General features: G+C 43.3%; 2 protein-coding genes and 1 pseudogene across 2 annotated transcripts; 1 reads left to right on the plus strand and 2 right to left on the minus strand.

Annotated features, from left to right (window-relative positions):
• The first annotated feature begins 19 nt into the window (after positions 1-19).
• On the plus strand, positions 20-2,764 carry LOC127762687 (BAG family molecular chaperone regulator 7-like). Its single transcript, XM_052287156.1, has 3 exons — positions 20-869; positions 1,409-1,684; positions 2,309-2,764. Exons 1-3 carry the CDS (start codon positions 102-104, stop codon positions 2,441-2,443), a joined length of 1,179 nt encoding a protein of 392 aa, XP_052143116.1. The 5' UTR covers positions 20-101; the 3' UTR covers positions 2,444-2,764.
• Positions 2,765-3,906: 1,142 nt separating this feature from the next.
• Positions 3,907-4,893, minus strand: LOC127762690 (uncharacterized). The gene is made up of 3 exons (XM_052287158.1): positions 4,674-4,893; positions 4,431-4,583; positions 3,907-4,326 (listed from the first exon to the last, which is right to left on the minus strand). Exons 1-3 carry the CDS (start codon positions 4,764-4,766, stop codon positions 3,985-3,987), a joined length of 588 nt encoding a protein of 195 aa, XP_052143118.1. The 5' UTR covers positions 4,767-4,893; the 3' UTR covers positions 3,907-3,984.
• Positions 4,894-7,616: 2,723 nt separating this feature from the next.
• On the minus strand, positions 7,617-10,169 carry LOC127762688 (40S ribosomal protein S4-like; annotated as a pseudogene).
• Positions 10,170-12,536: the final 2,367 nt, after the last annotated feature.

Raw genomic sequence — 12,536 nt, forward strand, 5'->3', positions numbered from 1 at the left:
TCAGCTTCACACGATCGATCGATCGATGGAGATGCGGCGATAGTTGCGCTCCTCCTCATTCACAGTCCACACTGCCAAGACTTGCACGAACGCCATCAGCCATGGGGGGCAGCCACCACCTCTTCCGCTTCCTCGCCGCCGACGACCACCCTTTCTTCCCCACCTTCCCAACCTCCTCCTCCTCCTTCCTCCTCGACGACACCCACCCATTTTTCTTCCCTCCCTCCTCCTCATGCCCACTCGGTTTCACCTCTCCTCCTTCATCGTCTTGCCCACTCGGCTTCACCTCCTCCTACGACCTCGACGCCGCCTTCCACCACCATCTCGACCTCTTCCTCCCAACCCCGACCCCACCTGTAACCACCTCCTGCCCCGCCCTCCGCGATCCCTTCCTTCTCCACCACTCCCTCGCCCACCGCGTCTCCGCGCTTGAGCTCGCCGCCCCACGCAGCAAGTACACCTACGAGGCCGAATCCGCCGGCAGGAAGATCAAGTGGACCACCCACGACAAGCCCGACGGCGACCGGACCTTCAAGTGGGAGGCCCAGATCGACACCCCCAACGACGATGGCTTCGACCGCAAGTGGAAGTGGGAGTCCAAGGCCTCCGCCGCCGGCGCCACCAAGCTCAAGTGGGCCAAGGAGGTCAAGGGCAAGGGCTTCCTCCACCCATGGTCGCACGCCTACTCCGTCGAGGAGGTCTTCGGGGACGACGACCACCACCACAAGGCAGACAAGACAGCAGAAAACAAGGTCAAGCAGCACAACAAGGATACTTCTGCCAAGGAGGAGAAGAAGAAGACGAACAAGTGTAATGTTCAGATCGTTGAGATCGACGACAACACTGCCGGATGCGTCGCCATCAACAAGGTCACATCTTCTCCTCTACATTTATTTCATTATTTATTTATTCAATTGGACTTGGTCCTAGATTTTTCCTATTCAGAGTTTCAGATCTAGGAGTAGCAGCTTGTTATCTCAAGCTTGCGACGTGAGGTTTGCGCACCGATTTGCACAAATCCGTCATGTTTCTGATATGCAAAGATCTAATATACGGAGTACTTAACTACTACTCCCTCCGTCGTTTTGACTTTAAGATTATGGACAAACATAATAATATTTACAGTACTAAGTTAGTTCCATCAAACCAATAATTGAATATATTTTCATAATAATTTTGTTTTGGGTTAAAAATGTTACTACCTTTTTCTACAAACTAGATCAAATTTAAATAGTTTGACTTTTACCAAAATCAAAACAACTTATAAACTGAAACGGAGGAGTATTTTCGATGGCATTTTGTAAGGGAAGCCATACCCATAAATGTGATTAGCAATTGCTAGTAACAGATAGTAGATCGTCAATTTTCGTGTGCGCTGTACTGACAACACAACACTGCTTTTCTCAAGGCGTTTGCAAGCAGCTACGCCAAGGGCAAGAGAAAGCAGCTGTCCCCGCAGGATGCTGCATTGTTGATCCAGATGAACTACCGGGCTCACCTAGCCAACCGCTCGCAAGTGCTGCGCTGCCTCCGTCATCTGGCGGTGGCCAAGGCCAAGCTCAAGGACATTAGGTCCTTGTTCTACAACATCTCTTACCGCTGCCGCATTTCGCATGACTCTGAAGAGCGTCAGAGGTTTGCCGACAAAATCATTACCCTGCTCGCCACTGTTGATGCCCTTGAGGTATTAAGCTCATCACCCTTTCTGATCATGCCGTTTTTCATTAACAAGTGGCCCCCATAAAAATTTTGCATTCCAGACAATTTCTTCTTGTTATATAGTTATTTTTATTTATTACTATGGGTGACGATTGGTAACCATGCCAATGCATGTGTTGTTATTTACGCGTTTATCAGCAATGTTGTTTACTACCAAACGTTATTTGATTGATGAAATCATCAGTGTAGACATGACAGTAAACCACACCCAATTTTCTTCCGATAGTCTAGTTTAGGGTCCTGACTGAATTTATGGATATCAATACCTGCAACAACATGGCTATCATACAGTACTTCCATGTAAGATAATCTAGGTGTAAGTGAAGAAGGATGAAAACACCAGAAAAATATTTTCTAGCTTTCTTCTTCCCCCAATTCTTCATCAGAATAAACTCTAAACAATAACACATTTGTTGATAGCTACGTAAGGGTAGTTTCTTAAAAAGAAAAGAAAAAGCATCTAACAGCCATAAAAAAACAAAGAATACTGTACATATATATTGTTTTATCATGGGCTCTATAAATTGGAAGATTAAGTGCCATGAAATGCTTTGATCTTTTGCCATGTGTGAATGTTTTGTGCTTACAGGGACCAGACTATATGGTTCGCAATGCAAAGAGGTCTATGCTCGAGGAGCTGGAGGGGATGCTAGAGATCGTAGGTCCTCAGTCACTAGGGAAGCCAAGGACTCTGAGCCGCAGAAAGTTTGAGAACCATATCTAATGATATGAGGACTGGTGTCAAGGGCAAGTGAAAGGCACCATCAGTTCTATTTCGTAGTGCGGCGTATGAAGATGCTTGATGGGGGACCTACCTTTCTGAATGTGTTTACGGTTTAGACAGAATGTTGTGTCTGTAACTCTAGTTGTATGATCTATCTTCTGCTTGAACTAGTACTTATGTGTTGCTAGACTAGTTAGAGCTTCTTTATAACCTCTTGGTGTTTGAGGAAGCTTCTTGTAGAAACTGTTTCATAATTTGTCATGAAATGATGTGCGGCATGTGCCCCCTAATAAATAAGACCATTACCATATGGTATGCATATTGGCATGGTGCTTTTCAACCGATGCATCTAACCGTGCGGCGTGTTGCCAAACCTCCGCGTTACCGGCCACATCCAATACGGATAACTGCAAAAAAAAAAAAATGCTAACCGATTGGGAGAGGCAATGATGGAATTTTTTGGTATTCCGGGTCGTTGTTGTGTTCAATATGTGAAGCATCCCGTTCCTCTCAGGCAAAGAAAGTTCCAATTCAACTGGCAAGCACTGCAGGTGACTGCTGAAACCCCCATATGTTGGTGTGTGCCGTGCTCATGGATTATCTTGTGCTGCTTTAAGTTTCTGTAGAAGGTTTGCGTGATGTCATTGCATGCACTGGGGGGCTGTACTTATACTGATCTAATTGTAAGTTTGTATATTATACCATATTCATCAAGCTATGTTCAAGTTTGTACCACTTAGGCTGTATTTCTCATTGTTCAGTATCACTTAGGCTGTATTTCTCATTGATCAGTATATTGACATCGAAGTATGATTCTTTGTATTTTTGTAACCCTAGTATGTTGACATTGAAGTACGATTCTTTGTATTTTGGTAACCCTGTGCACATGTTAACGAGCGCGGCGTGCTTATACTTCTTGTAATATAAATGCTTGACTCCGCCCGCCCCAATCGATCCCGAGCTCGAGCACCTTGGTCACCCATCCCGTTGTTTCCCCACTCTGTTCCAAGCTGGTCCTTTTCTCGAGTACCTGGTGGGCGCCCCGGAGCTTCGAGTCTCTGCCTTGGCTTGGGCCACCACTCCATAAATTTTTTTTAGATAATGGAATAAACATTCCTACCTTTGCTCATTAGAGCTAAAGCCAACCACTCCATAAATCGGCATCCACTTCCTCCCTACATTCCATTTTCCACATTTATTTTACTGGCCGATTGCACCATCCCCATCCACCCCCACGTCTCTTCTACATCTCCCTCCCGGACCCAACCCTGCCCCTTGGAGAAGACGATCCCCGCTGGACCACCTTCCTTCCTATTCCTTCCACCCCCAAGACCCATGGCCTCCTCCCCGCCGTGACGTTTAACTATTTATTACTCCTAGTCTATGATATGTGGATGGATGATCTTATGGTTAACATATACTATCATCTATTTAAATACATATTACAACTAAGATAAGTTAAGACATCTTCCGCCTTCCAGCAGCAGAGGAGCATCATCCAAAGGCAAGGGAATGACAGCGCGTGCAAGGCTCCACAAGAGTCAGGGTTGTTGTAGGTGAAACTTTATCCTCGATGTACCTTCGTACAGCAATGGCAGCTCTTGCGGATTCCTTGAGCACAGCGTTGCTAACAGGCCAGCAAATCTTCCCATTACTTTCCCCACAACACCTATCATCACCACCTCAAGTGTGTCCAACACAAGACGCTCAAGTGAGACTGCGGCCTTAACGATGCAACATGTTAGCTCAACCAAGCTCTTTGCGGAGTTGAACCCTAAGATCTTCACGCTCTTGAGGCAGTCATGGCTGAGCTCGGGCAGCTGCCTCAAATGTGGGGAAGAACTTTCAATAATCGATTCATGTGCCATATCGTCCTGACAAACCTGGAGGTGATAAAAAGGAAGATTATATATGAATGAATCAATGGTCCATCCGACAGATATCTTTCTTTGCAGGATGGAATAATGGATGAACAGCACAGCCTTACATCCAAGTATAAAGTCTCCAAGGAAGGAGATGCATCGACGAAAGAAACCAGAAAGAAATAATCATAGGATGGGGAAAAGGTCCCTCCCGCAATCTGAATTGTTAGGTGCTTGAGGTAGAGGAATTTGGTAGGCAACATTGGTATATTAACCGCCTGCACAACAAATACATTGTCACATGCAGAATATTTCTACTGTCATATGCATATGTATAGCTACTATATATGCAGGGTCTTAGAACATACCTCAGAGTCCGAACCTAATTCCATAGTCTCAAGATTTGGCATAATGGAAGGAAGCTGAGCACGAGCATAGCACACGACGTTCGGTCGGCGCATGAGCAAGGCTTCATTGTTAGTGCTTCTCCAAGTGAGAGTTTGATCTCTCCACAAAGGAAAATACTGGACAGATTCGGAGCTTCACACACTATCACTTGCAGCCTGAAGCATGAACTAACAGTCAAGCAGCTGAGATGCTGCAGCACGCACGGTATCTTCAGGAAACTTATCTTGTTGCATCCGTAAAGTTTCAACTGCTCCAAAACAAGGGAGTTGGAAAGAAGGCACTCTAACTCATCACCCGAAATACGCACACAACGCAGATGCAGTTTTGTTAGGCTTCTCAAGGGGCCAAGTTCAGCCATGGGATGGAAGGCACACAAGTTAAGCTCAAGACAGCGAATTGAGTCTCGAACCCCATCAGATAAAAGTGAGCATGCAAAAATGTACTTTTTATGTAACGTAAGAGTGAGCTCTTCAATCCCTGGTGTAACAGCAACCTCAAGCCATCTATCAATGTAAGGATATGTACTGTCTCTACATTAAGCTTCAATATCTTCGCAGTGCCCAAGTGGTTTCTCAGAATGCTGTCAATTTTGCACCTGAAATTTCCCCTAGATGTCCTCGGGCAAAGTGTTTTGAAATTCAAGGTGAGGTTGGGATGAAATCTCCAGGAATTCAGAAAGGAATGAGAAAGGCAAGCAGCACGAGCAGCAGCATTCATCGGCATTAAGGAATGTATATGACGCCAGATGTCCTGCATGCACAAGCATGGGATAAAATTTCAAATTAAAGCCAAATGGAATTTCAACAAGAGAAAAAAAAAAAGAACAGGAGAACCACATTGAGTATCTCTGCCCCAGGTTGCTCTCTACATGATTGCACAAGGTGCAAGATGGTGCAATTGACTGTAATCCATGATATAGGTTTATGTGCATTTGTGTCAACCAAAATGCACATCAATGATTAGTTTATTGTGCAATAGCATATTATAAATAGATCAGAATAGCAAAGAAACATAAATTTGTAACTTCAGCACAGGGTGTAAGCAGAATCTCGTGAAACTAGAAGTCTTGACATGTTTATTGTAAGATAGACATAAACCTTGCTAAATGCAATGAAAAATATAACATATTGAAAAAACCATATAAAAGGACATCATGAAAGCAGTTCAACCTGTCATTTCGTATGGATTTAGGTAGCAAAATAAAAACATCAATGCCTATCATGAATAGTGGAGCCAAAAGAAATAGGGATCACTATTTTTATAGACTGAATATGTCAATTAATGCTTGTAAGAACTTGGATACAGCAACATTTCAGTATCATCACTGCAGTAAAGCATCATATGCCTATGTAAGTAATCAAAACTGGCTATTTTTCATATTCGTCCTAAATGAATATGCATGATTGACATGATTAAGCCTGCTCAAGCTTATAATGAAATCATTCATACTTAGGCATGGCTCCCAATTGCTTATATCAGGAGGGAGCACATGTTACAGTTGTTGGACTTAAGAGGAAAATGTAGCTACTGCCACGTTTTATGGTCTTTGCCCAACATTAAAAAAGAAAAAGAAAGCAACTACGCATCTTATTAGGCTGCACCTTCTAAGAGAGCTAGAAATAGTCTTAAATGTATGGTAAGTGCAGCGATACAGAGGTAGCTGACAATATTTTGACATATTCTGTGGTTAAAGATGTGTTTAAAGACATATACTTATGGGAAAAGATGAAAGCCGTTTCAATATGTTTAAGAACAAGCGTTATATTATATTACTGCTTCCTGAAAGACTTGGACACAGATGCACGACTAAAAGTATATATTTTGTGACTATAAATAATAATCAACTAGCGTAGTGGGGTGAATTAGCGTGATTAAAGCAGTTAAAGCTTACAATCTAAGCTAACGTCAGAATTTTATAGTGCTGTTAGCATACCTCATGAAGGTACGGGAGTGAATAAATCAGTGAATCGCCATGTTCGGAATCGCCATGGCCAACTGGTTCAGAGGGAGAGTTATTAGTACTACTCACTATACAATTCGATTTATCTGCAGCTAAACAAGCACGGTTATAATTACAATAGCCCATCTGACTGACAAGAACACATCAGAGAGAGAGAGACGAACAACGTAGGGGGCTACTGACCAATGGTTTATCGGGATAAAAAGATGAAGAATTTTTCAACGAATAAATGCAGATGCTATGGGGTTAAAAGGAGATGAATCAGTGACCTAACCTAGCAAAGCAGCAACAGTTGAATGTTGTGCAAATTAAAATTCGGTATCCATCTAACATTAGTCAACATGAACCGATTAGCGAACAAGAACTGATCCGGGTGAGACGAACCAGAGACAGGGCTGGAAGGCAAAGGGAGTTGAGGCTTACTCATGGGCAGGACTGGGGCTAGGGCTAGGGTTTGCCGCCGCTGCTCGCGTTGCACGGCCACGGAGGACATGGCAGATTATGAGATAGAGCAGGACGACGATAACTCTCCCCCCCTTGGCCCTTTTGATCTCAGACTCTTCTATCTATATAGCGCTTCAGTATGAGATCTCTGTTTCTGGTTTCCTCTCCCAACTATTCTGTTATTTGATTGGCCAGAAGCTGACTTACTATATGTCAAAACGGATTATTAGTAGTAAAAACTACTCTTACTATGTTAAAAGTACTACCACAGCAAGATGAATCGGACACGATGCAGAATCGGGTACCGCGACCATCACGAAGACAAACGGCATTGCTACTCCATCCTCAATGGGGAAAATCTGACACCCAGTAATTAAGATCGAGTATACGACCTTTGACTTGAATAGAGATAACAGAACTGCAACGCGACTATGAACAAAAAGGCCATAGGCTGAATGCTCAAAGCCATACCATCATAGAAACAGGAAAGACAATCTGGTTTGGAGGTTCTTAAAAGGCGCCTTGAATAAGGTAAACAGTCGCATTACAGCTAGCAGCAAACATGAGTTCGCGAATTGATCAACATAACATCAGGCAAAAGAGCTCAAAAAAAGGATAGTCTGGGGCAGATAGTTCTATATCCTTGCAAACAACTCGCTATAGCAAAACTCCAAGCAGACGCAGCAGCAGATTTCAAGCGTTGGCAGCAGCCTGGGCGGCAGCATCCCGCTTCCTTTGCTCCTCGATGATGCTGAGCTTGATGCCCTTGCCCTTGGGCAGGCTCACCCAAGGCTTGCTGCCCTTGCCAATGGTGAACACTGAACACATTGCCCAGACTGGTGGCGAATTGGTGACCCAGGGCATCCTCAACGTGGATAGTCTCGAAGCTGCCCTCATGCTTCTCCCTGTTCTTGATCACACCAACACGGCCTGTGTTCCTTCCTCCAGTCACCATGACAACATTGCCAACATCAAACTTGATGAAGTCGACAATCTTGTCGGTCTCCAGATCGATCTTGATTGTGTCGTTTGCCTTGATGATCGGGTCAGGGTAGCGGATGGTGCGACCATCATAGGTGTTCAGGTAGGGGATGCCCTTCTGGCCAAACTGCACAGACCGAACTTTGCAAAGCTTGAACTGTGCACAGAAAAATTAGAATCAGCCAGCATTCTAACTTGAATTAATATACTCAAAAGAAATCAGTTCTTCTCTAGAGGTAAACTAAAGAAGCAATTCTCAATAACAGTTCAATCAAAGCAAAATATCTTTCTCAGCACAACATAAATTTCAGTATTTCAAACAGAATACTTTCATATAAATGAACATGTCCCTAACCTTAGCATCCTCATCCTTGACAGACTGAAGGCAGAAACGTCCCTTGGTGTCATACAGAAGCCTGTAGTTCTCACCAGTCTTGGGGATGGAAATGACATCTGCCAGAAAAGAATATGTTTAGCACAAAGCACCAAGTGTTTTTACATCATACACTGAAACATATATTGATTGCAAGAACGATTGAGCATACCCATGAAACCAGCTGGGTAGGTCTTGTCAGTCCTGACCTTGCCATCAACCAAGACATGGCGCTGCATGAGGATAGAAATAACCTCACGGTATGTCAGAGCATACTTGAGCCTGTTCCTGATAATGAGGATCAGAGGCAGGCACTCCCTGGACTTGTGAGGACCAGAAGATGGCTTGGGGGCCTATGGTAAAAGGTAATTAGAAATATAAGCTATCAGGTAACAGAAAAAAAAAACAGATAAGCTTCAAGCATGTGTAGTTAAGTGTAAACCAGAATGACAAACTTACAAAAGCTCCACCAAGCTTGTCGAGCATCCAATGCTTGGGCGCATTGAGCCTCTTCAGATGCATCTTCAAACCCCTTGCCTGGTGTTACAGTAACAGAAAAGGAAATGATCAGCACAAATAACAACATAACTGCAGAGTAGCACGACATGAATATAATGGCATAATGAAATCACAAGGCTATGAACAGCCCCAACATCGCTCATGGCATGGGTGCGGCATGGTTTCTAAGTAATCTTTGTTAATTCTTAACAAAAGGTATCTAGACACCAGAACCTATAATCCTTCAAGCCAGGCAGATACACAAGTTGAACCTTGGCACGTAACAGAAATGTGGAGGAATATCATTGTAGTAGTAGAACAATAACGCAGCAAAGAAGCAAACAGCACGAGCAACCCTCAAACTAGCATTGACAGCACAATTATACAGAGCATACTGAAAAAACCCTCAAACTAGCATTGGCACTACAATTATACAGGGCATACTGAAAATAACGAGCTGTCTAAGATCCCACAAATGGGCAACATCCCCAACAATGGCCAAGGATGCAACGGCCAATCCTAGACTCTACTACTAGAAACCCAACATTGTGCATAGCTGTTCATTCTTGCGCAACACTGAAACATAACCACTAGGAACTGATCTGCAATCTGAAGCCAGCCAGCGAGTAAAAATTCATCATAAGATGCGGTTAAATCCGAACAGGCTGTAGCGTGGTACAAAACTATCTACTCAACATATGAATCCTACACATCACAAAGAAATCTCATGGTCCAAGAGCAAAATAACCAAACCGACTAGTAAGCTACAACCTAGCAGGCCGTGAATCCAGGCGCCGCACACGAACCGCCACTCCGGGAGAGCGGGGAATGGAACAAATTAAATCCCACCAAAGCGAAGGCGGGTACAGATCATCAGATCCGTAGACGCGAGAGAACGCGCGCGGGGCAGAAGGAAAGGGCGGAGGAGAGGGGGGAGGGAGCTCACCATGGTTGCGAGGTCGGGCTAGGTCGCCGCCGCCTGCTGCTTCCTCCTCCTACTCCGCGACGACAACGCCGACGACATGGTGGTGTTCGGCGCGATGCGGGACGCGTTCTCGTGCGGGTGGCTCCCCGACGGTGTGTTCGCGGAGGTGAAGCCCGAGCCCCTGCTCTCGCCGGACTCGTCGTCGTACGACGGGTCCTCTTGCTGCTTCGGCTTGGCGGACATGTCGGAGCCGGTGACGCCGAGCGAGGCGGCGGCGGCGGCGGTGGCGAGGGGGAAGCACTAAGGGGGGGGGGGGGGGGGTGGTGAGGCAGCGGCCGTGGGGCAAGTTGGCGGCGGAGATCCGGGACCACGCCAAGAACGGCGCGTGCCGCCTACCGCATGCGCGCTCCTCAACTAGCTTCCCGCTCCGCATCGGCTCGGAGATCGCCGCGACCTCCTCCGGCTCCCCGAAACCGCGTCCATGTGCATGCCCCTGGCCTTCCCAACTGAACTGCCCGGTGCAGGCATGGTACCCTGCCGGCGCGCCGGTCGAGCAACCAACCCAGCGGCCGGCGCGACGCAGCTCACCTTGACGCCCCAACGGATTGACCAGCAAGCACGAGCCCGAAAACTCTAATGGGCGATCGATCGCACCTAGCTATCAGGGCGACCGCCCCCAGGCGTGGCTAATGGAGCGATAGATCCCATCCCCCCTATACAATCCTCTCCCCCTTCCTCCTCCCCTTCTTCTCTTCCTACTACACTATAAATTTAAAAAAAATAAAAAAACAAAGTTAAAAATATTTATGTATATAAAAAATATTTAAATTCGGGGTATGTAAACTTTTGACTTATAAATTTTGGGTCTATAAACTTTAGGTGTATAAACTTTAGATGTATAAAAATGTTATATATAAAAAATATTTAAATTCAAATTTGAATCGGATATATAAACTTTTGACTTGTAAACTTTGGGTCTTTAAACTTTAGATGTGTAAACTTGAGGTGTACAAACTTTAGGTGTATAAATTTACTAAAATAGGAAAGTAAACGGTGCTAAAAAATGAAACCACATGGAGGATGGGGGATCGATGTGAGGAGGGGGACCGATCGCTTGAGCGGTCGATCGCCCCTTAGGACTTTCGATCGCGCCCTCCTCCTCCACGTGGTTTCCTTTTTTGGCACCACATTGCTCCCTCCATTCTTAATTGATCATCATATTACATGAGTGCACCGAGACTAAGAAAATATAATAACTCTCTCATACTATATTTACTTTAGCAATGAACTTGATGCATGCACGATCCCCATTATTTTCTAGCCAATACCAAATCAAAACACTTGTGTGTATGGATATACGCATCAATTCTCATTTACCCCAATACACAAATAACGAATAGACTTAATAAATGAACACAAATATGATGATCGTTTAGGAATATTTTTTTAAAAAATTATATGATGATCAATATGGAATGGAGGGAGTACTTTCCTATTTCAATAAATTTATACACCTAAAGTTTGTACACCTCAAGTTTACACATCTAAAGTTTATACACCTAAAGTTTAGAGATCCAAAGTTTATAAGTCAAAAGTTTATATATCCGATTCGAATTCGAATTTGAATTCAAATATTTTTATATATAGTATTTTCTCTATATATAAAGTTTATAGACCCAAAGTTTATAAGTTAAAAGTTTATATACCCGATTCAAATTTGAATTTGAATTCAAATTTTTTTTATATATGGTATTTCTATACACCTAAAGTTTAGAGACCCAAAGTTTATAAGTCAAAAGTTTATATATCCGATTCAAATTTGAATTTGAATTCAAATATATTTTTATATATAGTATTTTCTATACATCTAAAATTTATAGACCCAAAGTTTATAAGTCAAAAGTTTATATATCCGATTCAAATTTGAATTTGAATTCAAATATTATATTTATATATATTTATACTAGCAAACATGTCCGTGCGTTGCAACGGGTGAAAAAATGTAATGATAATATACGTTTTTCATGTATAACCATGTCGATGACAATCAGAAAATTGGAACATCTTAAATGTAATGGCCCAACCTCGATGATGGCAACCTTACGATGTTTGCTTTACCTAAAATAATTGGATTATTCATATGGCAACATGCATATAATCTAAAATATTCTTTTAATCTCATTCTTGCAACCAATCAAATCCTACACTGTCTCGTATGGTCAAGTCTACACAAAATAGAGTCATTGTGTACTCTTCTCTAAATAACAATTAAAATATGTTTATTTACTAATATTATTTTCATATAATATGTTATCAAGAATAATAGCTACACTTCACAAAAATAGTCTGATAATTGCGTACAAAGATGTGCAGGTGAAGCATCTAGGCCCCCGGTGTTAATTTTGGTAATTAATGACAAGCGCTAATTGTGGACTAACCGTTGTCTTTGAGCTATACATTTTAAGTTAGGTCCACGTCATATGTGCGCATGGATGATTATCGATGGATTAAAATTGACGGCGCAAAGCAAAGAGAAAGAAGACGGTAAAACTAGTGCTTTAATTTAGAATTGATCGAGGTGTAGGGCGATCAAAATTGCTAGTTTATTTTCTAGTTTCGCCGTACTATTAAGAGGGGTAATG

The sequence above is a fragment of the Oryza glaberrima genome, chromosome 2 (genome assembly GCF_000147395.1).
Source record: "Oryza glaberrima chromosome 2, OglaRS2, whole genome shotgun sequence".
Lineage (NCBI taxonomy): Eukaryota > Viridiplantae > Streptophyta > Magnoliopsida > Poales > Poaceae > Oryza > Oryza glaberrima.